At 39.3% G+C, this 26,678-nt stretch overlaps 1 protein-coding gene across 7 annotated transcripts in view; it reads left to right on the plus strand.

Moving 5' to 3' along the window:
* Positions 1-24,754, plus strand: part of EXPH5 (exophilin 5) — a 75,740-nt gene extending 50,986 nt beyond the window's left edge. For 4 of the 7 annotated variants that reach the window (XM_032639824.1, XM_032639827.1, XM_032639829.1 and 1 more), the window contains 3 exons: positions 5,637-5,682; positions 13,908-14,043; positions 16,848-24,754. In XM_032639824.1, the coding sequence (XP_032495715.1) occupies positions 5,637-5,682; positions 13,908-14,043; positions 16,848-22,231 (5,566 nt within the window). In that variant the 3' untranslated portion in view covers positions 22,232-24,754. The remainder of the gene's footprint in view (positions 1-5,636; positions 5,683-13,907; positions 14,044-16,847) is intronic. The other 3 variants (XM_032639826.1, XM_032639831.1, XM_032639830.1) reach the window with 3 other exon arrangements.
* Positions 24,755-26,678: the final 1,924 nt, after the last annotated feature.

A 26,678-nucleotide genomic window follows, 5' to 3' on the forward strand; every position in this document is an offset into this window, starting at 1 on the left:
AGGATACAAAAATGAAACAAATTTTATCCTTTAAGCATGTGTGTGTGTTACAGTTTTCAGAATTTGCCATCTTTAAATACATTTTATGTTCAAACCGTAAGTGGGAATAATTGTGCTGGTGCAGAATGTAATGAAGGCACTGTTTTATACTCCTAATAGGTTTCAGAAGATAAAACATGAAAATATGCCCTTTTTATTTTTAAATATGAATGTGACCTAAATATCTGGATCTAAATCCTGAATGTGTATGTGTGTGCTGGGGGAAGGGTGTTTTTAAGGGAGCATAGTACTATGGTAGGACTATAAATTGTGTGTCATACATTCTGAGGGGCCCTTTATTCTTAAGTAGAGCTTTTTTCCTTAGGCAGTTCTGATTTTTTTCAAAATACAGAATCAAGCTTCAGCATACAGACTCTGGTTCAGGAGCTCCTCCTTGCCTATAAGTGCAGTGGGAGGAACTGACAGAGAGCCCCAGAGGGCCCCAGAGGGGAGCACAGTCATCCTGTGCAAGGCAGGTTTCTACTTGCTGAAGCCATCAAGACTCAACTTTGTCCTGTCCTCTGGAGAACAAGTCAGCAAAGCAGTTTAAGAGGATCTTCTGCAAATCACAGAAAGAAAGCTAACCCCTAGAAAACCATGGGAACATAGTGACTTTATTAATTAATGAAAAGGCAAAAAGTTTTGCTATTTCTGATTCAAATATGACTACTGAAGTTTCTCCTCCCAAATTTATGTACTTCCCAAATTATCCCATTATTATTTTAATCCTATTTGTAAATGATTGAACTGTACTCTCTATGACTCTACCACAACCCAGGAACAAAGAAAATTTTCCATTAATGTTTTAATTCATTTATTGCTAGACAAAAATTCAAGAAAACATACATATACAATTATACCTTGGTATCTGCGGGGGATTGGTTCTGGGAACCTCCTGCGGATACCAAAACCCACAGGTGCTCAAGTATCTTATACAAAATGTACAGTTAGCCCTCCATAGCCACAAATTCAGCCAACCAGGGTTCCATCTGTGGTTAGTTGAATCCGCAGAACCTGTGGACACTGAGGGCTGACTGGATTGTGTATCTTTCTCCTATTATTTCCCTGTAAGTTATGTTTCCTTGTGTCTTGTTTTGGGGTATTTATTGCCTGAGATATGGTGCTCAGTCCCTGCCACAGAATTTCAGTAACTCCATCACCTCCACATAGTTCAGCAAGTACCTAATAGTGTATATCATGAGCTTATAAATGCAGCCTTCCTGGCTGCCCAGCAGTATCTGCAGTTACTTTTTCTTATTCCAGACCCCCAGTTATTCCATTGATGTATGCCTCACTGTGAAGAGGTGATGTGCCACCCTCTGTTCCTTGCACCAACACACTCCACAATGAAGTCGTCCCTGCAAAGGGGCCCCTTCATGTCTACACACATTCTTAAAGCTATGAAGCCATGTGCCACCAGTTCATGATGGTGATTTTAGAGATGTTGATTGTTTTCCCCTCTACACTTTCCTTTGTTGTAGTCCCAAGGACTAGGGCAAAGTGGAAGTACAAGAGAACTAGTTCATAAGACTCATGAGTAACATGTAGAGTTAAATTTAAGTTGGCTTCTTTCCTTTGAGGACCATCACAATGTATAGCATACAGTAAGTACTCACCACACAGCTGTGATTATAGCGTGACAACTGCTCTCCTGGAGTGAGGGTATGCCTGCCCACTACCCTCTTCCTTTCAGATGATTTTTTTACCTGAGGATGCAGAGTTCTGGTGGGTGCCCAAATTTACCTCATCTATCATAGGATGTACACAGCCTAGGCAGTCCAGTTTACATAAGCAAAAGATCAAATGCTATTTTGGAAAGTTTAAAAGGCAGATTATTGTTTTCCCTGGATTCTGTTTTCTCTCTGTCTATCTGTCTCTCTCACTCTTCCTTTTTCTCTCTTTCCAAATGTCCTACTATGCTGCCTTCCTTTTTCCTGCTAAGTGACTAGGCTTCAGTTGGAGGACACAGGCATGTAAGACACCTAGATCAAAGGAGAGATCAGAGTAAGCAAAATCCTTCTCTGGAAATTCTCCTTCGGTGATCCCAGGTGTGGTGTCCACAGATAAACAGTAGGATTGTGGTGACAGGAGGGAGAAGCATGACAAAGGGAGTGGTTCCCAGATGATCTGGTTGATCATTATTAGAATTTCATCAGCATTTTAAAATAATGACACATAACCAGGCCCTAGCCTTGAGATTCTGATTCAGGTCTGAAGTGGAACACTTTATTTATTTTTAATTCCCTAGGATATTTGGATGCTCATCCAGGTTTGGGAGCCATGGTGGCAGAGCTTTCTACCCCCATTATGGCAAGGACCATCAGAATTCCTGGCATGGTACTAATAGCTGAGGTGATAGCTTCTCTTTCATTTATTTATCAAAGTCCTACTCTGGATCGGATACTGTGTTTAGTGCTAGAGGTAAAATCGTGAAAATAAGGCAAAGTCCCCACCTGGAGGACTTTAGAATCTAGTAGGGAACACCAGATGACTGCGTATGGTTGGGCAGAACTCTAGGAAGTGCTGATCACATCACAATCATCATGGATTTATTCGTATATTCATTATGGCAGTTTTCTGGCAAATGACGGTAAGGATCTTGAGGAAGGGATGCTCTTTAGAAAACACACAGGGGTGACCTCTGAGTGACAGCCTGGGTGACAGCCGAGTACACTGATGATTATGGTATCATATGGTGAGTGCTGTGGTGGATGCATGGTATTCCTGCCATGAGAACATTATAGGAGAAGCAGTTAATTCAGACTGGAGGATACAGAAACATTCCTGGAAAAAGAGAGCCAATTTCTGAAGGACACATAGGACTGAGCTAGGCAATTAAGAGTTAGGAGGTTGCGCTGGGCAGAAAGAATGATACAGCAAAGATGCAGAGACTGGAAAAAAGTAAGAACTCATCTAGGTCATTGAGGTTCAGTGACCAAGTATAAGGTGAGACTGATAAGAGGTGGGGTGGGAGCAGCTGGCAAAGGCCAGAACATAGGAACCTTATACATGCAATGCTAAGGAGCTTGGACTTGATCCTGTAGACAGCAGGGAGCCCTTAATCACTTTTTCTCCTTATTATATATATTATGTATGTATATGCATTCCTTTATATATATAAAACAGATAAAATCACCCCCCACCCACTGACCTGGACAAACACTAATTATTTTGGTGTATTTCATGCGTGTGTGCATATTGTATATATATTTTTTCATTAAATAGAGAAGTGACATAATGAGATTTTCATTTTAGAAAAATCACTTTAGCACAGTGGTTCTCAAGCAGGGGAAATTTTGCACCCTGAAAGCCACTTGACAATGTCTAAAGACATTTCTGGTTTTCATAACTGAAGGGTGGGTGCTATTGGCATCTAGTGGGTAGGGGTCAGAGATGTTGCTAAACGCATGTGACAAACCACTACACAGAAGAAACGCCAGTAGTACCAAGGCTGAGAAACTGCTCTACCTATAGCTGGTGAAGTGGGAATATATGTGAGAGATTTTTAAGGTATGGCTCAGTAGGACTTGTAAGCAAATGCAGGTGAGATAGCTTTCAATCTCTTGAAATCACCCAGTCCAGGGGACTTTAACCAGCATAGCTTTTGTGATTACACTGTTGTTTTTATTCACTCTACAAGCGGAAGCATACTTATGTTTCTTCAGTGGAAGAAACATAAATTAACTTGAAGGTGGGCCTGGAAGTGACCATGGAGACTCTGGGCCTCCAAGCCTCCTGAGTCCTATACCCTGCCTGCAACCTAAATCCACACGGCCTTGCACACTGTCAGGGAACATGCATCCTCCCACTCACAGCACACCCTCCCACTCGGTGACACTCTGTCCCAATTGTGCCACCTGCTACCCTCAGAAACTGATTGTTGCCCCTGCTCCCTTCACTCCAAATCAGACCAGGGGCCTGACTGAGCTGATGAGAGTGTTGAGCTGTGCAGCGACACCATGAAGCCGGCAGCTCCACAGGGCTCCGGAAAGAATCTTCACAATCTGGACAGTTTGGCTCCAGGCAAATTGAATTACTTGCCAGTTCCCGGCCTCCCTTACTCTCTTACATCTCAGGCTTGTGCTCCTGCTGTTCTTTTCCTCTCATACCTGTTCAACCACCACCTTCTCTCCCTGTTGCCTTCCCATTTATCTCGGCAAGTGCTCACCGGCCCCTCTGCATTTTCAGCATATTTTACTTAAGCCTCTGTATTGTCTGTATTGTCCTTTTCACATTGTGGCTTCACTTTGGCTCTTTGTGTATCTAATCTTTCCTATCATAAAGCGTCTCAGATAACAGGGTCTCTATCTCAGGCATACTTATTTCCTCCAAAGCACTCAAAATAGTGCGTAGCATGTAGAAGGCTTGCAGGCTCAATAAAGCTGTATGAAAAGGAAGCATATGAATAAAAACAGTATTTTAACTTCTAAATATTATTAGTGTAGAGCTGGTATTTCAAAATAATATGAAAAAAATCCATATTTTAATTTCTGTTTAAATTTTGAGCTAAACTATGAAGTACGTGTTGGTATCTTTTAAATATAAAATTGCTTGGCCTCCCAGGTTTTATGCTCAACTTTCAAGAACCATGAAGCAACTAGGAGTTTGAATGAAGGAAAACTGCATCTTGCCACTTTAAATTGATCTGACCTAGAGTCTCAGTTTGTTTAATTCTTGATTCCATCTTGCTGTTCTCTTAGCAAAGGAGAGGACTTGATTTCATACAAGAGCTCTGAGTCATTATGGTCTATTAACTCTTAAGCTGCAATTCAGGCAGCACACCCTGGCATAGGATTATAGATTTTAAAAAATCAAAATTTATCTCAATTTTGGACCTATATCTTTAAAATTTTTCACCTTCTACTGAATTTTAGAGAAGCAGCATAAATAGTAAAAGCATAATTGTTCTCCTTCAAGATAATTTCATAATAAATAAGGCATATGTATAAAAATAAGCATCCTGAAGTCATCTTTATAAGGTTTGCTTTTTAAAAAATTCCCTTAAGAATTGTTGAGTCTGGTTCTGACTTACTCTCTCTTTAAAATAAAAATGTACAGAAGCAGAAAATCTGTTTCCCATTTACAAGAAAATTCTGTGTGCCATACTGATCAAGAATGAGAGCTCTAGATTCAGTCAGCCTGTGGCCGGCTCTGAGCTCAGCCACTATGTACCTTGTACAGTGTCTTCTAACTTCTCTAATTCATAAAATGAGAGTTGTCATAGTATCCACCTGACAAGAGTGATGTATTTAAATGAGATAACATGCCTATAGAGCATGAGAGTACTGCCTGATACACAGTAAACACTCAACAAATATAACTGTTTTTGTAATTGTCTTCATGCTATGTTCAAGTACAAATCCACTATTGTGTAATTTTTCTTGGCTACCTGAGTGACAAAGATGTAAAACATTGATCCTAAACAAGAATAGGAAAATGTTTCTGAAAGATTTTTCAACAGTGCACTAAGAAATGTCTCCCTACTAAGCATCAGAAATATATCTTCTCAAGATATCAAGATATAATAGCAAACATGCTATTGATTTTCCAAAAGTTAGGCACTTCCTCAAAGAAGTTATTTCAAATTCTTTTCACAGATGTGACGACCACATACCTCCTGTGTCTGTGAGGGGAACTGCTTTGGTAAGTAACCGAAGAACTAAAGGTTATGCTGAAGAACTCAGAATTAATGTAATTCCTGATTGGCTACCTACTTAAATAGAATTCTCATTGGCACAGTTCGAAATTTCCTTGAGAAGTTTAGATTTCTCCTACAGAGTTCAAAGTTTCCCAGCTGTGATCTGTTTCCAGTTGGCTGTGGTACTAAAATACTCAAACAGCAGGCTTGCCAGGAGGAGTGAAGCCATTGTGTGTCCACAGAGACTAGCATTAGTATCTCTGATATTTTACCACGTGTCAGTCCTGTACAGCCCTAAAATGTTGGACAGAGGAAGAATTTATTTGGGGATAGCAGAGGAATTGCAATTTGGGGCATGCAAACTGTAGCAAGCTGCAGGCAAGTCTGCTGAGGATTTGGGGTAGGCTGTATTTGGGCAGGGAATGTAAAGAGGGGAGAGTTCAGTTTGAGTCTGTCAAAATCAATGGAGACCAGCTTTGAAAATTTCCAAATAAACTTCAAACCAGTGTGGGTCTGCACTAGACCTATTCTGGGCAAGGTCTTCATTTGTATTCAAAGAGGAAACCACTGATAGGTGAGATGCATTTGGACAGAACAGGTTCACATGAGGGGGCTGACCCAACAGGACCTCCACTTAAAGGGCTTAAATTTAAATTTACCTCTGTGTTCACATGCTTATAAGATTGAGAAGCTTTAAGTTTTCTGTTTCTTACTTTTTTGCTGTCATGACTTTTGATCTACACACACTTGTGTCTTCGTGTGTAACTCATATGGTTTGGAGATGAAAGAAAGACGGAGTTTTGGAAGGTACCTAAGAGTGCAGGAGGAAGGTAGAGGCATTTCTCAATTGATGGCCCTTAGTCTTAATATCTACCTTTCTCTTCTTTTTTCAAAAAGCATGAGATAGAATTCTGGTGAGGAGTGCATATAAACAGAGGTTCTTTACTTCACAAATAAAAGTGAGCCTCCTTTCTTCTTCAGAGTAATGCTACTTTCTCTCCTTTATATGCTTGAGCCCCAACCATGACGCCAGCAGCAACAACTGCTACATTCTGATGGAGAATTTGCTATCATCCAGGTACTTGACATGGGTCACTTCATTTAATCCCCAGAGGTAATCTATGAAGTAGGTACTATTATTATTCCCATTTAAAGATGAAGAAACTGAGGTTCAGAGAATTTAAAGATCATGCTCAAGGTCACACTGGAAAATGGTATAATCAGGATTGAAAAACCCAGGGCTCTGTTAACTCAGTAGCCAGAAGTCAAAAATGCCTACAGCTCCAATAGCCCCAAAGACCTGTTTGTTTATGAGCCCCAGTTGCTCGCTACATGCAGACTCTCCTTTAACTGAGCAGTGGACTGAACTGGCACACATGCAGCTTTGTTCTCTAAAAGAACAGAGCCCTACTTCAGGATGCTTCTGTACTCTTGCTTTTCCTCGGAGAAGTGCTCAGAGCTAACCTTCCTTTCCCATTTAAGAGCCATGGGGTCTGAAACAAATGAGGAACATAAAAAGAAATGCGAGCACCTAGAAGTTATAAAACAGGAGAGCTAATCTGGAGTTCTTGGGATTTGAAAGTCCAGTCTGAGGATTAGTAGATATCCTTCTTTGGCACTCTTAATTGCTGCTTGCCTTAAACCATTTTACTGCTCAGAGCATGTCAATCTAAAAAAGTAAGAACTGGGAATATAAATGAAACTCAAGCCGATGATTGCAGCTCCCAGTTAATAGCTATTATAAAAAGTAGGAGAGAGAAAATAATGAAACGATTGTTGAAGACAAGAGTTTTGTATAACATGTAGATCTCCATTATTTATCCATGAAAGTCCTATCCCCTTAACCTGCAGAGAGCTGGAATCTGGCCTTTGATGCCACAGGGATTCTTGCCAAGATTTAAGATAATGAACTTCCTCTCACTTGGTTGGTAGCCTAGCAGGAATTGTACAAGGGGGATTCCAACATTTTGTAGGAGGTTGTACTACATTCTTGGATGACCTTCCATTCAAAGAGAAGGAAGCTGGGACTTCCCTGGGGTCCAGTGGTTAAGACCCTATGCTCCCAATGCAGGGGGCCTGGGTTTGATCCCTGGTCAGGGAACTAGATCCCATATGCATGTGCAACTAAGAGTTTGCATGCCACAACTAAGAGCCTGCATGCCACAACTAAAAGGTCCCACATACCGCCACTAAGACCCAGCTCAGCCAAATAAATAAATAAATATTTTTTTAAAAAGAGAGAGAAGGAAGCTGCTATTTATACATATACATCAGGGACTTCCCTGGTGGCGCAGTGATTAGGAATCTACCTGCCAATGCAGGGGACATGGATTTGATCCCTGGTCTGTGAAGATCCCACATGCTGCGGAGCAACTAAGCCCGTGCGCCATAACTATTGAGCCTGTGCTCTAGAGCCCGCATGCCACAACTACCGAAGCCTGCGCGCCTAGAGCCCCGTGCTCTGCAACAAAGAGAAGCCACCACAATGAGAAACCCGTGCACCACAACGAAGAGTAGCCCCCACTCGCCGCAACTAGAGGAAGCCCGCGCACAGCAACGAAGACTCAATGCAGCCAAAAATAAATAAATAAATATTTACATCAGCTTAAAAGAAGCAAAGGGTTTCAGAAAACAGAATTTTTAGAGCTAGAATGTGTGAAAGAATTTCAGTCTAAAATGGAAGCAGGGCTTCCCTGGTGGCACAGTGGTTGAGAGTCCGCCTGCCGATGCAGGCGACACGGGTTTGTGCCCTGGTCCGGGAAGATCCCACATGCCGCAGAGCGGCTAGGCCCGTGAGCCATGGCCGTTGAGCCTGCGCGTCCGGAGCCTGTGCTCCGCAACGGGAGAGGCCACAACAGTGAGAGGCCCGTGTACCGCAAAAAAAACAAAAATAAAAATAATAAATAAAATGGAACCAGAGGATACATTGCGTAAAATGGAAAATCTGATACATGTTCCCTGAGGAAGACAAAACTTAAGGACCGAGAAACTGATTTCCCATAAATGCCTGATTTACAGAAAACTGATAATAATATTGGAATTTTCTTAAATGACAGGGAATTGGTCAGGGATTGCCTCCTATCAACTTTGCAAAGTTTTGCTTATGGTTTCCAGAGGCATGAACAAAAATGATCTGGGTCAGGTTGGCCTCACAAAATAAGCTAACTGAGCTTTGTTTGTAAGACTGGACTGGTTTTGTCTGCTCAGGAAATTTTCAAAGCTGGTCTCCATTTGTGTGGCTTTTTTAAACATCTTTATTGGAGTATAATTGCTTTACAATGGTTTGTTAGTTTCTGCTTTATAACAAAGTGAATCAGCTATACATATATATATTTCCCCATATCTCCTCCCTGTTGCATCTCCCTCCCACCCTCCCTATCCCCCCCTCAGGTGGTCGCAGAGCTCCAAGCTGATCTCCCTGTGCTATGCGGCTGCTTCCCACTAGCTATCTATTTTCCATTTGGTAGTGTATATAAGTCTGTTTTAACAGACTCGAATTGAACTCTCCCCTCTTTACATTCCCTGCCCAAGTACAGCCTATCCCAAACCCTCAGCAGACTTGCCTGCAGCTCGCTACAGTTTGTGTGTCCCAAATTGCAAGTCCTCTGCTATTGCTAAATAAACTCATCTCTCGATCTTGCCTCAGTTTACCCTTTTATTTAGGTTGACAAGAGAAACTTAGAGATCTTCTAGCTCAGAGTTTCTCTCTACTTCAGCACTTCTGACATCTTGGGCTGAATAATTCTTTGCTGTGGGGCCTCTCCTGTGAACTGTAGGATGTTTAGTGGCATCCTACTAGATGCCAGTATTTCTCTTCCACTAAACTGTGACAATCAAAACTATCTCCAGAAATTGCCAAATGTTCCATGAGGAGCAAATTGACCTCAGTTGAGAACCATCTCCTTAAAGGCAAGGAATCCAAAATCAAAGTAGCCGCCATCTCCGAGAACAGACAAACTGTATGGCCTTGGCCACTTGGTCACTCCTTATTTCTGAACAAATTCTGGCTGGGTCTGTTCTTAGGTGATATGCCAGCTCTGTACCCCTAGAAACATACCTCCAATGTGGCATAACCAGACTAGGCTGGTGCGAGCTCCCTGAGACTGGGACCATACCTGCTCACCTGTGTATCCCCACTTCCTGGCACAACGTGAGTACTCAGAAACTGAAAGAAGAAATGAATGTGTGGTTTTAAGCCACAAGGTGAAATGCTGGATTTGACCTTTGCAGGAAAACAGATGCAGAATAAATTCAAGAACACCTTGAAAAATTAACTTGTTGACTTTATCAAGGCATTTGATAACATCCATGAGCTTCGGCTTCAGTTCCAACAGCTGTTCTACAGGTTTGGCTGCCCTAGAAGTTCTCAGATAGTCTGAGGTTACTCTATGACAGAGGTTTGTTTGTCTCATCATGTCAGAATTGCAGATGTTATCAGTAGAGTGAATTGGGGTTGGAAAAATGGCCTTATTTTGCTCAGCATATTCTGTGTACCATGTTTAAGAATGTAACTGAGACCCTAAAGCCAGCATTTTGAGACTCTGGCCTCTAATCCTGTAGGACACTTTTCTAACTCATTACGCTACGAGTACCTGCAGGAGTCCTCCAGGAAATTCTCTGTAACCACAGAAGACTAGTAATGGCTAACGATGAGGAATTACTAAGTGCTAAACACCATTCTAAAGTGTTTTACAACTATTAATTCATTTAATCCTCGCAACACCACTATCAGATGAGGAGTGTTGTTGCATTTTTGTCTTTTTTTTTCATTATTCCAAGAAAGAAACTAAGGTACAGAACAGAAACGTTAAGCAGCTTGCCCAAAGTTGTACAGCTTTTAAGAGAGAGAACCAGAATTTGGACTTGTTTAGTATTCATGTGCTTAACCATTATGCTTTGCTACCTCAGACATGCTATATTGAGTCAATATTGTAAATATTCAGTGTCTCAATTTCTGTAATAATCTTCACTAAAAATCCTATATATGTAATTTTCTACCTTGGTATATTGAAAATCAATCCATAACTGTGTGCGTGGAGGGTATGGAATGTTTAAAGCAAGGTTCCTGTCTTCAGAGAGTTTACCACCTAATTGAAGAAATGTACATTAGTAAAATAAAAATACAAAGCAATGTAGTGGAGAAAATAGGATTAGAGATCAGATCATATGAGTGTCAGTAGCCAGTGTCACCTTTTATTATTCCTGTGACTTGAGTAAGGTACTTAACTGAGACTCGGTTTTTTCATCTGCAAAATGGGAATGAAAATCCCTAGCTATTTCACAAGTTTGTTCTAAGGATCAAATGAGAGAAGATATTTTTAAAGTATATTGAAAACTGAATAAATGAGTAATTTTGTTCAAATATAAGATAGTATCAAAAGAGTGTACAAAAATGTATTGGAGAAGTTCAGAAGTGGGAAGTATTATTGTGGGAAGCATCGTCTTTGAATTCAGTTCAGTAAATATGAGTCAATCTCTTATATGCTGATGCTATGCAAGGTGCTCAGGATACAAAGTAGAATACTTTGCTTTCTTAGTTATTTTAGAATTTGGTCCACTTCCAGGGTTTTATTCATGTGTCTGTGAATCCCTGGTTTCCTAGATCAGAGTGGGGATTAGAATGTGTGAGAGGGTAGGGGAGGAAGGGTAGAAGTCGAGTGATAAAGTAAAAGTGGAGAGAATGTAAACAACTTTGATATGAAATAAAATGTATAATACCAGAGGTGCATAAAAAATACTGTGGTAATTAATTATTCCTGCAAGAATAGGAAAAGGACTAACAGAGAGGTTGATATAGGAACTGGACTCCGAAGGATGAGCTGACATTTTCCAGAAGAAGAGGAGAAAGGGCAAAGATCAGGAGCAGAGACACAGAGTCCTCAGAAGTGCACAGCATTTTAAAGGACTATGTGTAGGGAGCTTGGAGCATGGGGATTAAAGCTAGTTGGGGAAGAAAGGCTTAAATCAAAAATTGGAAAAGGACTTTGACACTATTTTGCTGCACAGAGGTGTTTGGGCCTCATTCTCTAGACCAGGTATGGGAAATAGGCTTCATCTTTTATGATAACGTTATGGCACAGAATATTCTTTGGAGGAAGATTCGGAGTCCAAGACTGACCCCTGACTGAGGATCTGTGTGTGCTCTGAGCCGCAGAAGGATTTACCTCTCTTAGCCATATAATATCTCCATGTGTTGGAAACATCCTTAACATGTTAGGTTAATAGGGGTGGCCTTGAAGCAGAAGATCTATGCAGAAATATAACCAAAGGATGTTATATTCACGGTCTCTTGGTAGAAACCCTTCCCGCCTAGAGATGTTCATCTCTTCACCTGAGTGTTCAGTTCATGTACTTTGCATTTCATTATAAATTCATTATAAAGGAATGTGATCCAGGAGGCCAAAAAGAATGTACTCTGGTCTACATAGAGGAAATCTGAAGTTTATTTGAATGTTAAAATGGTCGGGAGACAATGATGCTTACTATTCTCTTAAATGTATCTACTCTGCACCAACTACCAAAACTGCAGGTTTGGGAAGAATGGGCTTATAAGGTTCATGGCTAATTGTTATTAGCACAAATAAAGACTTGGAGAGACAGTAGGTAGGACACAAAAGAGAGCACCTCGATGCACTGTAGAGAGAAAAGTGTAACTGTAACTGATCTGATTTTTCACATGATTAGTTTCTAGTTTTATTACCTCCAACTGGTATATCCCTATAGTTATATCGTGCTTCTAATATTTGTTTACTTCTGAATTTAACATAAGTGTGTTAAATTATATCCAATAACCAATAAATTATCATTGGATTATTTTTCTTATTACTAAATCTCCTCTGTATGTATTCAATTACGGCTTACCCATAGAACTGAAAATGACAAGTCAATGAAATTTGGGCAGGGCTTCTGTAAGAAATAACTGACCTAGATCTTGAGAAAGAAAACAATCAGGTATAAAAATACTAGATTATGACGAATGCAAGATTAAGAGAACCTAGGCTTTAGAATTGGACACACCTGTGTTGAGAAATTAAAAAGCTGGAGCTTTAGAAATATTAGAGATTTGGCCTTAAGCATTCAAGATGAGATTAAATGTGATAGTGAACATCAAATAAAAAGAGAAAAATTGGGGAAGAGAAGGATTCAAGTGGCAAGGACTGGGTAGAAAGTGAACTGAAAATAAAGCAATTGGAATGGGAAGTGGCCTTGTGCAGGGATGCAGGCAGGATGAGTTAAAGTGGAGTCATGAGTGGCAGAGCCAGTTTGCCCGAGGAAATGCAAATGGAGTTTTGGCAAAAGGAAGTGGAGGTGTGGAAGTGGATAATTCCCCAAGGTTATAAAGACAAATTAAAACTTAAAAGTAGAGCAGTGATGGATTTAATGAAATCAAGATATAATTTGCTAGTAAAGAACTCTACATCATTCTCCTAAATCCTATAAAACTAGCAAAGGTTTAAAAAAAAATTATAAGGTCATGCTTTTCAGCACCTTTTTTTCAGAATGATTAATCAGTTCCTTATGTGTATCTGGGAGGTTCTACCATGCTACATGATTTCCGTGGATAGAAATACTTTTTTTCCCTAAATCCATCAAGTTTACAAATCTTAAGATCCACTGCAAGTTTCAGCTAACCGCCTCTTGAGAGAAAACAGGTACAGTGTTAAGAAATCTAAAATTACAGCCACTGGGGCCAGAGAGACAACATTCCCCACTCAAGAGAGGTCAATTTCTTTCCTATTTTCCAGGAACCTCCTTAAGATTTTTGTAGTGCTATGTAAATTTGTAGGAATCTTTTGCAGGGAGAGGCTCATACTGAAAGGAATTAAGGTAGGTATGGAGAAGTTTGTGATCAGTTGCAAATTGCAAAAGCAACAAAACATTACAACTAGAGAAATAAATGTTAGGAAAATTTATTTGCTGTCCTTAGACTACGACTTTTTTTTTGCGGCACGCGGGCCTCTCACTGCTGTGGCATCTCCTGCTGCGGAGCACAGGCTCCGGACGCGCAGGCTCAGCGGCCATGGCTCACGGGCCCAGCCGCTCCGCGACACGTGGGATCCTCGCCGACCGGGGCACGAACCCGTGTCCCCTGCATCGGCAGGCGGACTCTCAACCACTGCGCCACCAGGGAAGCCCTAGACTAGGACTTTTAAGCTTGGGACATTTTCGTGGGAACATGTTGGCTGGGGAAAGTCCAGAAATAATATTACATTTTCTATTTTAAAATTAGCAGGCAAAAATATACAATTCACCTCTGGAAAATCAACCCATTGACAGTGCATTTGTCCCCACGCCAGCAGGCATGAGGGAGGGAAGTAGCATGCCTCCGTGGGATGCTTCAGTGCTAGAGGATGAGTTTTTCCAAGGTAAGTCTATGCATTGAATTGCCTTTGGAATTCCCAGTACTAAAGGAAAGCAAATAATAATTACAGTCTGTATTAAAGTGCTCAAAATGTATCAAACCCTGTACTTCATTTTTGAAGTCCCTCTTGTTTACCTTACCTGAAGAAGATGTGGTTACATGCTATTAACACAAATATTAAAGAATCATTTTCTTAAATTAATTTATTAATTTATTTATTTTTTGCTGTGTTGGGTCTTTGTTGCTCTGTGCAGGCTTTCTCTAGTTGTGGTGAGCGGGGGTTACTCTTCGTTGCGGTGCGCGGGCTTCTCATCGCGGTGGCTTCTCCTGTTGCGGAGAATGGGCTCTTAGGCATGCGGGCTTCAGTAGTTGTAGCACATGGGCTCAGTAGTTGTGGATCGCGGGCTCTAGCACACAGGCTCAGTAGTTGTAGCGCACAGACTTAGTTGCTCCGCGGCATGTGGGATCTTCTCAGACCAGAGCTCGAACCCATGTCCCCTGCATTGGCGGGTGGATTCGTCACCACTGCGCCACCAGGGAAGTCCCTAAAGAATCTTATATTTAAATATAATCTAAGCAAATATTCTTGGATCAAGGCCTGATAAATCTATGGAATGGTAATAATGTTAATAATGTTTAATATTTAAACTCAGGTAAAAAGGAAAAAATATGTCTTTAGGAAATATATCTAAAAAGTTTACTGTCCTTAATAGACTTTTATTGTTCCTGATTAGGACCTAAATGCACTGTGATGAAATCTGATCGTTGTTAAACAATTAACCTTGTACAATAGATAACAATAAAGACTAAAACAGGTTCTAAAAGTACTATATACACATGGACCTTATTATACAAGCATAGCTCACCTTGACATAGTTTATTCTATATAATATAAGCCTAGCCATTTGAAAAGTGAAGTCTGAAATCATTCACTAGCTTCACCTTGAGGAACTAAATTCAATTTCCAAGGGCAATGATGTCACCTCAGCCCTATAGTTAGGACAGGTGGTGTGATCATTGAGAGACATCCAGCTGGTTGGTTAACTCCTTTCAGTAAGATGGTTACTGGCAGAGAACTTGCTTCAGAGAAAAGAGACCCAGAGGAAAACTTCTGTTCCGAAACAAAGGTTTTGCTAGTAGAGGAGAGCTACTTTTTATGAAATGGAAAAAAAAAAAATGACTTGACCTCTCTGAAAATAAAAAGGAGAAGCAGAACAGGAATTTTTTTGACCTCAAGAGTAGTGAGTCAAATAGCAGTATTAATTTCGGAATCAAAGTAACTTTGAATAATTTAAAGTCCCGTGATACTGATGTTAAGAGCGGTTATCTCTGGGAAGAAGGACTCCAGGTGACTTTACCTCTTTTGTTATATTTTCCTGTATTTACCATATATTGCTTTTGTAGTCAGCAAAAGACTTTATTTAAGGAGGAAGAAAAAACTATGAACAGCTTGAAAGGGAAAACAGAAATCAAAGAGATTTCATTATAATTTGCTTTAAAGACAGATTTATGTAGTTTTCTTTTCTTTTTGCCCTGCCTTATATTTTGGCATTGCTTGATTATTTTATTTGTGGATGTAGGAAATAAATTATTTCAGGGACAGGAGAAAAATAATTTTTTTCATTAAAACATTGACAAATATTTTCCCTGAAGAATTCCTTAGTTACAGATCTTTCATGCTCAAGACTAGTTCTTTTGCTGGCTATGCGAACTTAATAGCACCAACTTACAAATAAAATAGAGTAGAGAAAATTCAGAGCAGATATCAAAAACCCCTTCAGCACCTGTCCTAACATAATTGGTATATTATAAGTACGTCTCACTTACATTCACTCAGATACCAATATACCTCACTTTCCCTGTCATTGAAGAGTTAAAATTACAATTTTATTTTGTTTTTTTTTTGCTGTATGTGGGCCTCTCACTGTTGTAGCCTCTCCCATTGCAGAGCACAGGCTCCAGACGCGCAGGCTCAGCGGCCATGGCTCACGGGCCCAGCCGCTCCGCGACATGTGTGATCTTCCCGGACCGGGGCACAAACCCGTGTCCCCTGCATCGGCAGGTGGACTCTCAACCACTGTGCCACCAGAGAAACCCCTAAAATTACAATTTTTAATGACAAATAATTTTAATTAACCAAAGAGAGTGCACCATTTTATGTAACTCAGAAGGATAGATTTCTGTAAACCAAAAAGTTCTTCAGCAATTTAAATAATCCCATAACTTATTTCTCATGTCAGATTTTATTTTTTTAATGAACATTTCTTAAAAAAATACACAATCTACTCATATTTATTGTAACATGAATATGATAAAATATATCTGTTACCATCCAAATAGGTATGTTAATAAATTGGATGCTAAACTTTTGGCAGTAATGTGCAACTAAGTACAACTAAGAACTCACATGTTATTTACAGACTTTCATATCTTTTACAATCCCCTGAGGTAAACATAATTGGAAACATTATAGCTACCTAGTGACACAAAAGATTCACTAGAAACCATGATTAAAATTTACTGTTAGGGGGAAAAATGTGGCTTTTATGTTCTTAAGACATTTTGGAAGGTCAACTTTGAAAATGTGTGATTTGAAGAAGTGTGAAAATGAAAAAGAAACTTCCATTACAGGCTTGTAAAAGTCAAACTATCTTAAAGACATAATCAAAGTTAATGTCATAACATTTATGGTGATATGATCTAAAAATTATAAGGGATTATGTTTCTTCAAGTGGAGCCTTCAACAACTCAAAATATTATTAGACTGTAAAATCTTATGCAAAAAAATGATGTATATTCTCCTTTTAGTTTTAGATGATTTGGATGGAAAACTGGCTCAGGAACAGTCTCCAAGCTCATTGAATGCCAGAACACCTCTCAACTATGGATCAAGAACACAGTTCAGTCATTTTTACTCCAGTGGGAATAAACACCGTAATATCACAGCAAAGCATAAAAATTACTGTAATGAAACTTCTAATATGTCTATCTATGATGTCCTAAGACCAGGAACCCCTAAGGAAGGTTTTAAAACCTTTTCTCCTAGAACAAGGACAATCTGTGATATGTACAAAACAAGGGAACCCAGAGTCTTAAAAGAAGATAATGTGCAAAAGAATATTTTTGGTAGTATTTCTCTGTATTTTGACAGCAGACAACAATCAGCCTCACCAGCTACAGGGTATTTCACAGCAAGAAGCTTACCTTTTTCAGCCACAACTCAGATCAAGACTGGGTTTATACCACCAAGCCACCAACAGAGCCCAAAGAGAACTCCTTTATCATCTATCATATGGAATAGATCAGATTCCTCTAGAGATAGGCAGAACCAGGAAGAGTTCCTGAGGGCACCATCACCAATGGAAATTGACCTTGCTGACCAGTATATGTATCCCAGGTGTTTTCAGGAGGATAGGAGATATGAATTTTACCATTCACAGAGTGTTCACCAAAGTGTTGGTTTAAATGCCCCCATGAATAATGCAATGAGTGCTGACCCATTTGAGAACTCAGAGAATATGCTGTTCTACCATGAAGATAACCCATTAACTGGGTCTTTCCTTAGCAATACCTTTGGATGCAGCAGGGAACAGAGATTTAGACAAAGTCCTTTTGGGGGCCAACAGGAAGAACATTCTTCCTGGTCTGACTTTCATCAAAGCAGGAAACCATTCACTTCTTCTGACAGAGACTTTGAAATGATCTCCATTGAAGGAAATAGAGCATTTTTAGCTGGTCATTGTCATAGTGTTCCTTCTCAACACTGGGGGTCATTTTCTCCTAGGTACAGGACAAATATTTCCAGAAACCAAGAGAAGCCACATCCCTCACAGCTTGATTCTCAGGCATCCACACTGGAGAGCATGGAGGTGTCACAAGTTAAAAGGAACCAGTCTACTCATTTTAGTGCACCAAATGTTTGCCCCATGTCTGGTTCTAGCTATCACATCAAATCTGGTGGGTTAGAATGTCAACAGGACAGTTCTCCTATGGAACTACATATAAACAAAGAACCTTACTCATTTGGAAGTGCTCAAACTCTAGCATCCTCATTCAAAACTACCTTCCCACAGATTTCTGATGACAGAGGGAATCCTCAGAGTCCCAACTTTCAGAATCCCACAGTCACTTTGCAGAAAATTAAGCCTGCTTCTCTTCCAATCAGAAACTATACAGAAGTCACTGGGACCAACAGTGATTCAGTTGATTCTCCACCTCTGACTGAAAGCCAACCCAATATCTTGGTCACGGAAGTGAATAATGAGAAAGACTTGAATGGATCTGTTTTGGAAAAAGACAAACAACTAAACAAGATAGACCAGACAACCATGACAGGTGAAATACCCCAACTTGTTTCACAGACAGTAATTTCTAACCCTTTACCTGATTTTCAAAATCTCCTCTTTCAGGACTCAGCCAAGAGCAACAAATTTGTTTTTAATGCATCTACGACAATAAGTTCAAAAAGTTTGCCTGGAGAGATTTCCAGGAGAGATATCTCCAAAATTCATAAAGCCAATGAACTAAAAAAAGATAAGAGTTATACTGGGAACAGAAAACTTGCCTCAGCAACTTCCCTTCCTTTCATTCAGGAAAGCAGAACAACATCACCTTCTCTCAGCCCAAATCAAGGTTGTCACCAGGAATTAACAGTAAGTAATAAAGATACTTCAAACATTATTAAAAATAACCACAGGAGTCCTGAACGTACTGATAATCAAAATGCACAGTCTTCAGAAAAGCCTGCTGTTTTAGATACCAAGGAAGAACCATGTACCACAACTTATTCTACCAACTGTAGCAAGTCACCTGCCGACCACAATATGCCATGTGATTCTTTAGATCTGTCATCAGGTACACTACCAGATTCCTTACCATCAAATGATTCTTGCCTTGATGCTTTGGTGATTCCTTCTACTGCAGGGTTCTCCTGGAAATGTCCTTCAAGCAAAGATCTGTCTCTGGGAGAAAGAGAAGAAAAAGTCAATGATTGCAAGAACCAAAATAGTCAATTTTCCCTAAGCCTCTCAGAAAACCAAAAGAGTAATGTTAATTGTATGCCTGTACATAATGAAGTGGTTGATGTTGTCAAATGCCATTCACATCCTCCTTTCAGGGATGGAAAGGGAAAAGGAAAAATAAGACGACGTATATCCTATACCGAAAAATTAAGCAAAACGGAAAGTAGATCAATACCCACAAGTGACAGCAGTAACCTCATTGAGGGAACTGAAAGCAATTCCAAGCCTCCTGAGCTTCACACAATTTATTGTACCTTACCAAGAAAATCAGCCAGTTTTCTCATCAATGACAGGAAGTCTGAAAGTAAGATAATGCCTTCTTCGTTTAGGAATGAGCAACTTGCATTCCAAATCAAAAATGATGTGGAAGATCCAGTAGAGAAGTACACATCAAACAAATTCAGTCCCAGTTCTTGTGAGTCAGAGAGCAAATATTCCGGAGTAGTTTCAGACTCAGTCTCAGTACCATCTGAAGCCACAGAGGAGATGACAAATATGACAAACATTGGATCTGCTTCTGTTAGAAAAGGACCACTTCAAGTCCTCATCAAGAGGGCTGTGTCATGTCGCTCAGGGGTGCCATATTCCTCAACTGGAAGAGATGAAAGAGAAAAAGGTTTAGTCTCAGATACAGATGCTTCTATTATAACACTAAAGCCTTGGGAGAGACTCATTAACCCTCTGGGAAGTGACTCATCTGTTCGGGAGTGTTCTTTAAGCAAAAGACACCACCAGAAGGAATACTTTCAAGAATGCACTGAAAAGAATGGTAGAATTTCTGCCTCCAGGACAGGTATATTTTCCCATCCAAATGAACACCCTTTACCTTTTTCTGCAGATTTGTCAGGCAAAGAAAGTGGGAAAACATTACATAAATTTAAGACTACTAGCATGTTTTCTGTTTCTGGTGATGAAGATAATGTGAAATGTCTTGAGGTGATTTCAATATACTATACTCTACCAAGGAAACACAGAAAAAAGTTCTGTAACCTTCTTCAAAAGTATACACAAAATATCGATTCACTTACAGAATTAACTAAAGTGGGGACTGAAATATCTCCTAATGCTTTAGAAAAAGACAAACTAAATTGTTCTACACAAAAGCAGTCAGGACCACCTTCATCTAAAGATCTAAAGATGCAGGTCAGCTCTGCTCAGGAGAACAGCCATCTTTCTCACACCACTGAAAATATGACTGGTTTACAATTACCGAGTTTTAGGTCCTCAGAGCCTACATTACAGGAAATTGCTTCTATTGAAGCAGATGTTTCTCTTCATAAAGGAGAACCTAAATCTAGAGAGATTTCCCCACACAACTTAGCTAAAACACCTTTATGTGATTCACAAAGCAAGAAAGAGAAAGGGGAAAAATTGCGAAGTGAAACCCTGTATACTTCACTAATGCTTCAGGGAAAAAAAGTTACAAGAGAGAAATCTGAAAATTGTCAGCAATCCATTAAATCAGGTAACAGTGATTTTTCTAACCTCCCAGCCCATTCAGAAGAGAATGTTGAAAATTCACAAATTATTAGAAGTTCTGGGGAGTGTACAAGTAGTGCTATAGCCATTACAGCTACTGGAAGTCTTCAGAAAGATATAACAGGTATAGCTATAGATGATAGCTCCAGTGGATTGCAGCCTGGGGAAGTAAGAGGGGAAATTAGAAAAGATTTCCCAAAAAACCCTGATAAACCACTTTCTGACTCAGAAAGCCAAGTCTTTGCTCTTACTCCAGCCTTGCATAAACTACAGCTTGATGAAAAGACTTGTTCAAGTGAACAAGATTTAGACAGTTTGCAGTCTGAACCCAGAGAACTACCTCAAAGAAGTCAGGAGGTAAATATGGCAGAGAGCAAGGCTAAAGATGAAATGCAGGAGTTGGCATGGAATCAACCTTCACTTCTTGAAGGAAGTAATAAAATTAAAAAAAGCTTGGATGACCTAGAAAAAGGGGAAAACAGATCTTCAGTTAAACACAGATTGGCAGTTATGTCCAAAACAAGCAGAAAATTTCCAGCTGAAGATTTATACCCCAGAAGACATGTAACTACTATCTTTCCTCAAAGTGGGAACAATTCTGGCTTTAGCACCTTATCCCCTGGCACACCAGAGTGCAACCCACACTCCCCTGTGCCTACGTTAAAGTCCACAGAATCCACAGATGAAAGCAGGTTAAGTAATGATGGAGTAAGTGTGGAGAAATCCGAGGACCCTCTCCAGGTTACTACAATAACCAACAGAGAAACTTCTGCACACGTAAGCAATCAGAAGTCTAACAATATTTCACAGCCACATCAAAATGAGTTTAAAAAAATCTCAGAATCACAACTAAAGTATGAGAATTCTAAGGATGTAACAGTAGCTCAGATTTTGGAAGGAGAGTCAGAAGCCCTGGCCCAACCCTCATTGATCAGCCTCAAGGAAGCAGATTTCCCTGACCATCAGAGGGGGCTGAACCCTCCTTTTCAATTGGAGCCTGCAGAGAAATCTACAGTAAGCATGCCACTGGCCAGTTTTCAGCAACAACAAAGGAGTGCTTCATCTCTGGAGTGGGAACCTGAGCCACACCCCTATCATTCAAAGAGTTTAAAAAGCATCAATGTGCACGGTGCTCTACTACGAAAAAGTCATCCTCCAAAATTCAGAGAGCGTCATTTTTCTGAAAGTACTTCTATTGACAATGCCCTGAGTCAACTGACCCTTGGGAATGAATTCTCTAACAACAGTGGGTACAGTCGAAGATTCAAATCTTTTTCTGAACTACCCTCCTGTGATGAAAATGAAAGTTGGGCTTTGTACAACAGCGGGCCAAAAATGGGTCCTAGGTCTGCAACATCTATATCCAGACCTATTGACTATGGGATATTTGGGAAAGAACAACAACTGGCTTTCTTGGAGAATGTAAAGAGGTCACTCACACAAGGAAGATTATGGAAACCAAGTTTTCTTAAGAACCCTGGCTTCCTGAAAGATGATGTAGTTAACCCTCCTAACCCAACAGAGTCATCAAGTTCTAATTCTCCTAGTAATCAGATGCCAAAAGATGGCTTATCTCTAAGTGCACCACTTAATATCTATGAAGATGATCCAGTAGACTCAGATTGTGACACAGACACAACCACGGATGACGAATACTACCTGGATGAAAATGACAAAGAGTCAGAACTGTGAAGCTTTTTCTATAAAATGTATAACCTTTTCACCAAAAGTTTGTAATGTAAATAAAGTGCAAATATGTATGTCTACGGAAAGGACAGACATTAGAAAAAAAAAAATCTAATCTGGGCAGTTCCTGCTCTGAAACAATCCAAATTCTCTTTTTTTCCCCCTCCACACCCTATATATAGACTTCCTGAATTCTAGAGCAATGAATTCTTGTTTAGAGGGATTCTCTGCTGTTTTCTTCCTCCGTATATATCCTTGGCCTTCTGCCACTCAGCCCAAACTTAATCTCTAATTCACTGTCCAGTTTTGGTTTTCTGCTCTATTTTCCCCCTAACTTTCTTATACCTTTCATGGTGATTTACAACTTTAATATCCCAGCACAACAGCAAAACTCTGTCTTGCCTCTTCCGTACCTTATATTCATGGCATTTAATAAAATGTAGGGTGATAACAATGGAGTAAGTATTATTATCCTGTCTGACTCATCAACATTTAGGAGGTTTAGAGTTTGGGTTTTTTGGGGTTTTTTTCTTTTGAGCAAAGGTAAGGGCATATCTATAAGGACATCCTGTTTTATCCATAGTGGAGCCAGGGAAACACATATTTGAAGTGCTTGTTGAGATAGTAGGTGAAGAGGTAAATCCCTAGTAAGCCAAAGAACATTAGTACTCCTAGGAATTCCTTTGAAATAGTTTCTAGGATGGTACAGAGGGTGGCTTTGCCACAGAATTTCTGCTTAGGAAGGGAACATAACTGAAGGGTAGAGATAAGCAGACATCCCTTCATGAGACTGACATCCTTACTGCAGCTCTCTCAGCAACTGTTCCTTTTTTCTTCCATTTCTCCAGAACCATCCATTTAAATTTTTTCTTTATTTGCAGGATAGAACACTTTTTTCCATGTGAGACATTTTAGTTGCAAGTGGTAGCCTTGGTCAAGTCCCTAAAGTACTACCAAGTCAGATCTGACACCTTGGGTTTCACAGGCTTCTTTGCCAGATCATTTACCAGACCCTTGGAAATTAGAAGGCAGAACTTCTAAGGGCTCATCACTATGATTCCTTCAATAATTTATCTAGACTAAATAACTTGTCACACCCACTGATAACTTGGCTTTCCTAACTCTTTATTTGCCATGCGGAATTTTTGGGGTTTTCTCTCCTCCTAATCAGCATAAAGACCAATAAATAGGTGGCAGTGAAGCTAATCTGCTAGAACTACAGAAATCATGCCATCCTGGATCTTAGTACTGTGAGGGTCAACATGAATGGATTTCATCTTGTTTGGTTTATATTTGCTTCCTGGCCTCATTTTAGTTTCCATTTTTCTCACCTAGTTTGTTTCATCCATATAAATTAAGGATAATGATAGGTGTTGGGGAAGTATGCAGAAATTTGGAACTGATAGAAATGCAAGAAAGGACTATATTATTATTATCCTCCTAACCATTGCCTTGCCTAGAAGCAAAATGCCAGAGCTAGTTTGCATTGTTCCCATGAAACTCAAAACTAAGGAAAATGAGGTAATTACATGAAAGCTATTTCTTCAATCTATAAATTGTCTTAAACTTCAAGCTCTGGCCAATCCTGACCTCAAAGAGACTGACAGTAGAATTCTAAATCAACTGTTCTAAACGTTTCCATTTAAATTTGTATGGTGAAGAATAAATAACAGTTTATTCTTTGTTTCATGTATGTTTGTAAATTCTACCTTCCTTTTTCTATTTATCTGATAATTTAAATAAAATTCATAAACCATAACCTATGTTTTCTATTTAATTTTAAAATATTCGAAGTTAATATTTTAATATTAAGATTCTTGGTTTTTTAAATGATTATTTACCAATCTATTTCGGTAAATATTCTGAGTCTACACGTATGTTACAAAAGGTGAGATGAAGTTTGCTTATTTTTCACTGAATTTAGCCTATATCAACAATTAGGTAAGTTAAGGTCAGGCTAAACAACTACTTTGGGACCCTGCTTCTCTGTACTAGAATCTACCATCTGAATTCAAAGGTCATTGATGGCCAATGCTCATTGCACTATTTGTAATATTTGCTTGTTGGTCTGGCTCAAAAGTCAAGCAAACAGAAAATTCATGAAAATAGCACCTTCTATAATTTTATACCTTTATAAAGCACTTCATTAAAGAAGTATAGCAAATGTCTATGTATTTTAACATACAAACTGCTGCTTTTTAATATTCATGTTTGGTATAGCTATAATAATTTATAATAGTCATTTTTATACTCATAACTCGTTTTCTAAAATATATAATCATCATTAAAGTAAATAGTCACATAAATGGAGTAAATAATGAGGGAATCAATACTAATAAGTATCTGGTAAATTATTAACTTGTTTAAATAATAGACTTCTATGGCCATAAATTTTACATGTAAAGTCCATTTAAAATAGGGCTTAGGGGCTTCCCTGGTGGCGCAGTGGTTGAGAGTTCGCCTGCCGATGCAGGGGACGTGGGTTCGTGCCCCGGTCCGGGAAGATCCCTTATGCCGCGGAGTGGCGGGGCCCGTGAGCCATGGCCGCTGAGTCTGCGCGTCCGGAGCCTGTGCTCCGCAACGGGAGAGGCCACAACGGTGAAAGGCCCGCGTAACGCAAAAAAAATAAAATAAAAAGTAAAATAGGGCTTAATGAGATTATTTTAATTTTTAGAGACTTCCCTCTAAATAATTTACTCCCTTATATTGTAAATACATCGCTGTTAATAAAACTCCAACTGCTACTAACAAGGTTTTGGCTGATGATAGGCTAATAAAAGCTGCTTTGTGTAGGAGGTACATGTGTGCCTGTACTTGAGGTGGTGAAAGAAAGTCCACTTACGTTATGGTAAAGCTAGGTGTCAAACTGGAATATCCACACGTCCATAAAAGTAATATACTCCATTGAATACCAGAGGGTTAAAGAGGCCTTTTTGCTAAGAGTTTATTGTTAATAATAGTAATAATGCTTCAGAATAACCCATTTAAATGTACAGTGTAGATATGTGAATATTTTACTTTGAGGCTCTTTGTGACTGGCACTTCTGTGTTTCTGAAACATGTAATAAGCCTTAAGCACTTTTGTTTAAAATGTTGTCAAATAATTCTTTTATGTACTTGTTCTCAAACCTGTTCTCTAGATATGAAATGTGTTACAAGACAAGGTACACATTTGAAACAATGCCTGTGTTGAAATAAATGATTTAAATAGATGCATTATTTGACTTGGTTTTTATTCCCATCCTCAAATGATTATTTTTAAGTGTGAAAGTTTCAGGAAGAATACAAAAAAGAAAATGGGGGGTGGAGTGTGGTGGACAAAAGTATTCAAATAAATCTTACTGGTGGCTATTGAATAAGATCAGCCATATGAGTGGTTTTAGTAAACAATGACCCCTTCTCTCTTCTCCTTCCATTTGTACCAAAAAGCAACCAACCAACAAGTGGAGATCAATGTACTTGGCTGCAAAAGAGAGGAGGAATGAGGAGGGTCTGGCATTTCTCTCTGAGAGTGAAGGAAGAGGAAGCCCCGTGGAGTTGAGCCATCTACTGCCCAGTAGCACTTATGAAAGATAAGCAGAACTTTCCAGTTGAAATGTAAGACATGCTATGTTAATTCCTGCTAAACAAATTAGTAGATTTGTACTAATCTTTTATCTTTTCTAGAAAAGGAACCCAAAGCCATCTCTCTACCAAGGACAGGAGAGTGTCATCATCTTGAATATGAGCAGTATTTTATTCAAAATATTTTTACTGTCCTTTATTAAAATTTAAAATACATTAGATCAGCTAGGATTTTTAGTTGTAGACAATATAATCCTCTCTAGGTGGTTCAAATAGAAAAGGATTTATTAAAGCATATATACTTTGCTCAGAAACACATTGGTAGGGCTCAGGAGATAAACATTAGGCTGAAATTCTAGGTCCAATTCCTAAAACCATGCCATAGATTATTGGACTGCCATGGGAGCTTCTGTCCTTGTTATGACCAGGAAGATGCAGAATCAGGATGTTGGCTGAATCATATTTATTTGCCCCAGAAACCACTCCAATAGAAATAAAAAGCACTAATATGCATAGAGTTACACATAATCATTTGTATTGCTACAATGTTTGTTGTGGCAAAAACCAGAAATAAAGTGAATACCTAATAAGAAGTGACAATATATTATGAACACCCACATATGTAATATGATGAAACCATTAAAAAATAAAGTATAACTATACAAGTTGACTTAGAAGAATTTGCATGAGGTACTATTGACTGAGAAATACAAAATCTCATTTTTGTAAAGCATTAACCAAGAAACCTGCATATGCATGTGTATGTATGGAGGGCTACATACTAGGCTATTAATGTTGGTTGTTTTGTGGCCAGACTGGGGGGGTGAGGTGGGGAGGTATGTTCAAGAACAGCAGAAAAGAGAGAGAAGAGGTAGCCAAGACCCTTCCA

The sequence above is a fragment of the Phocoena sinus genome, chromosome 8 (genome assembly GCF_008692025.1).
Source record: "Phocoena sinus isolate mPhoSin1 chromosome 8, mPhoSin1.pri, whole genome shotgun sequence".
Classification (NCBI taxonomy): domain Eukaryota; kingdom Metazoa; phylum Chordata; class Mammalia; order Artiodactyla; family Phocoenidae; genus Phocoena; species Phocoena sinus.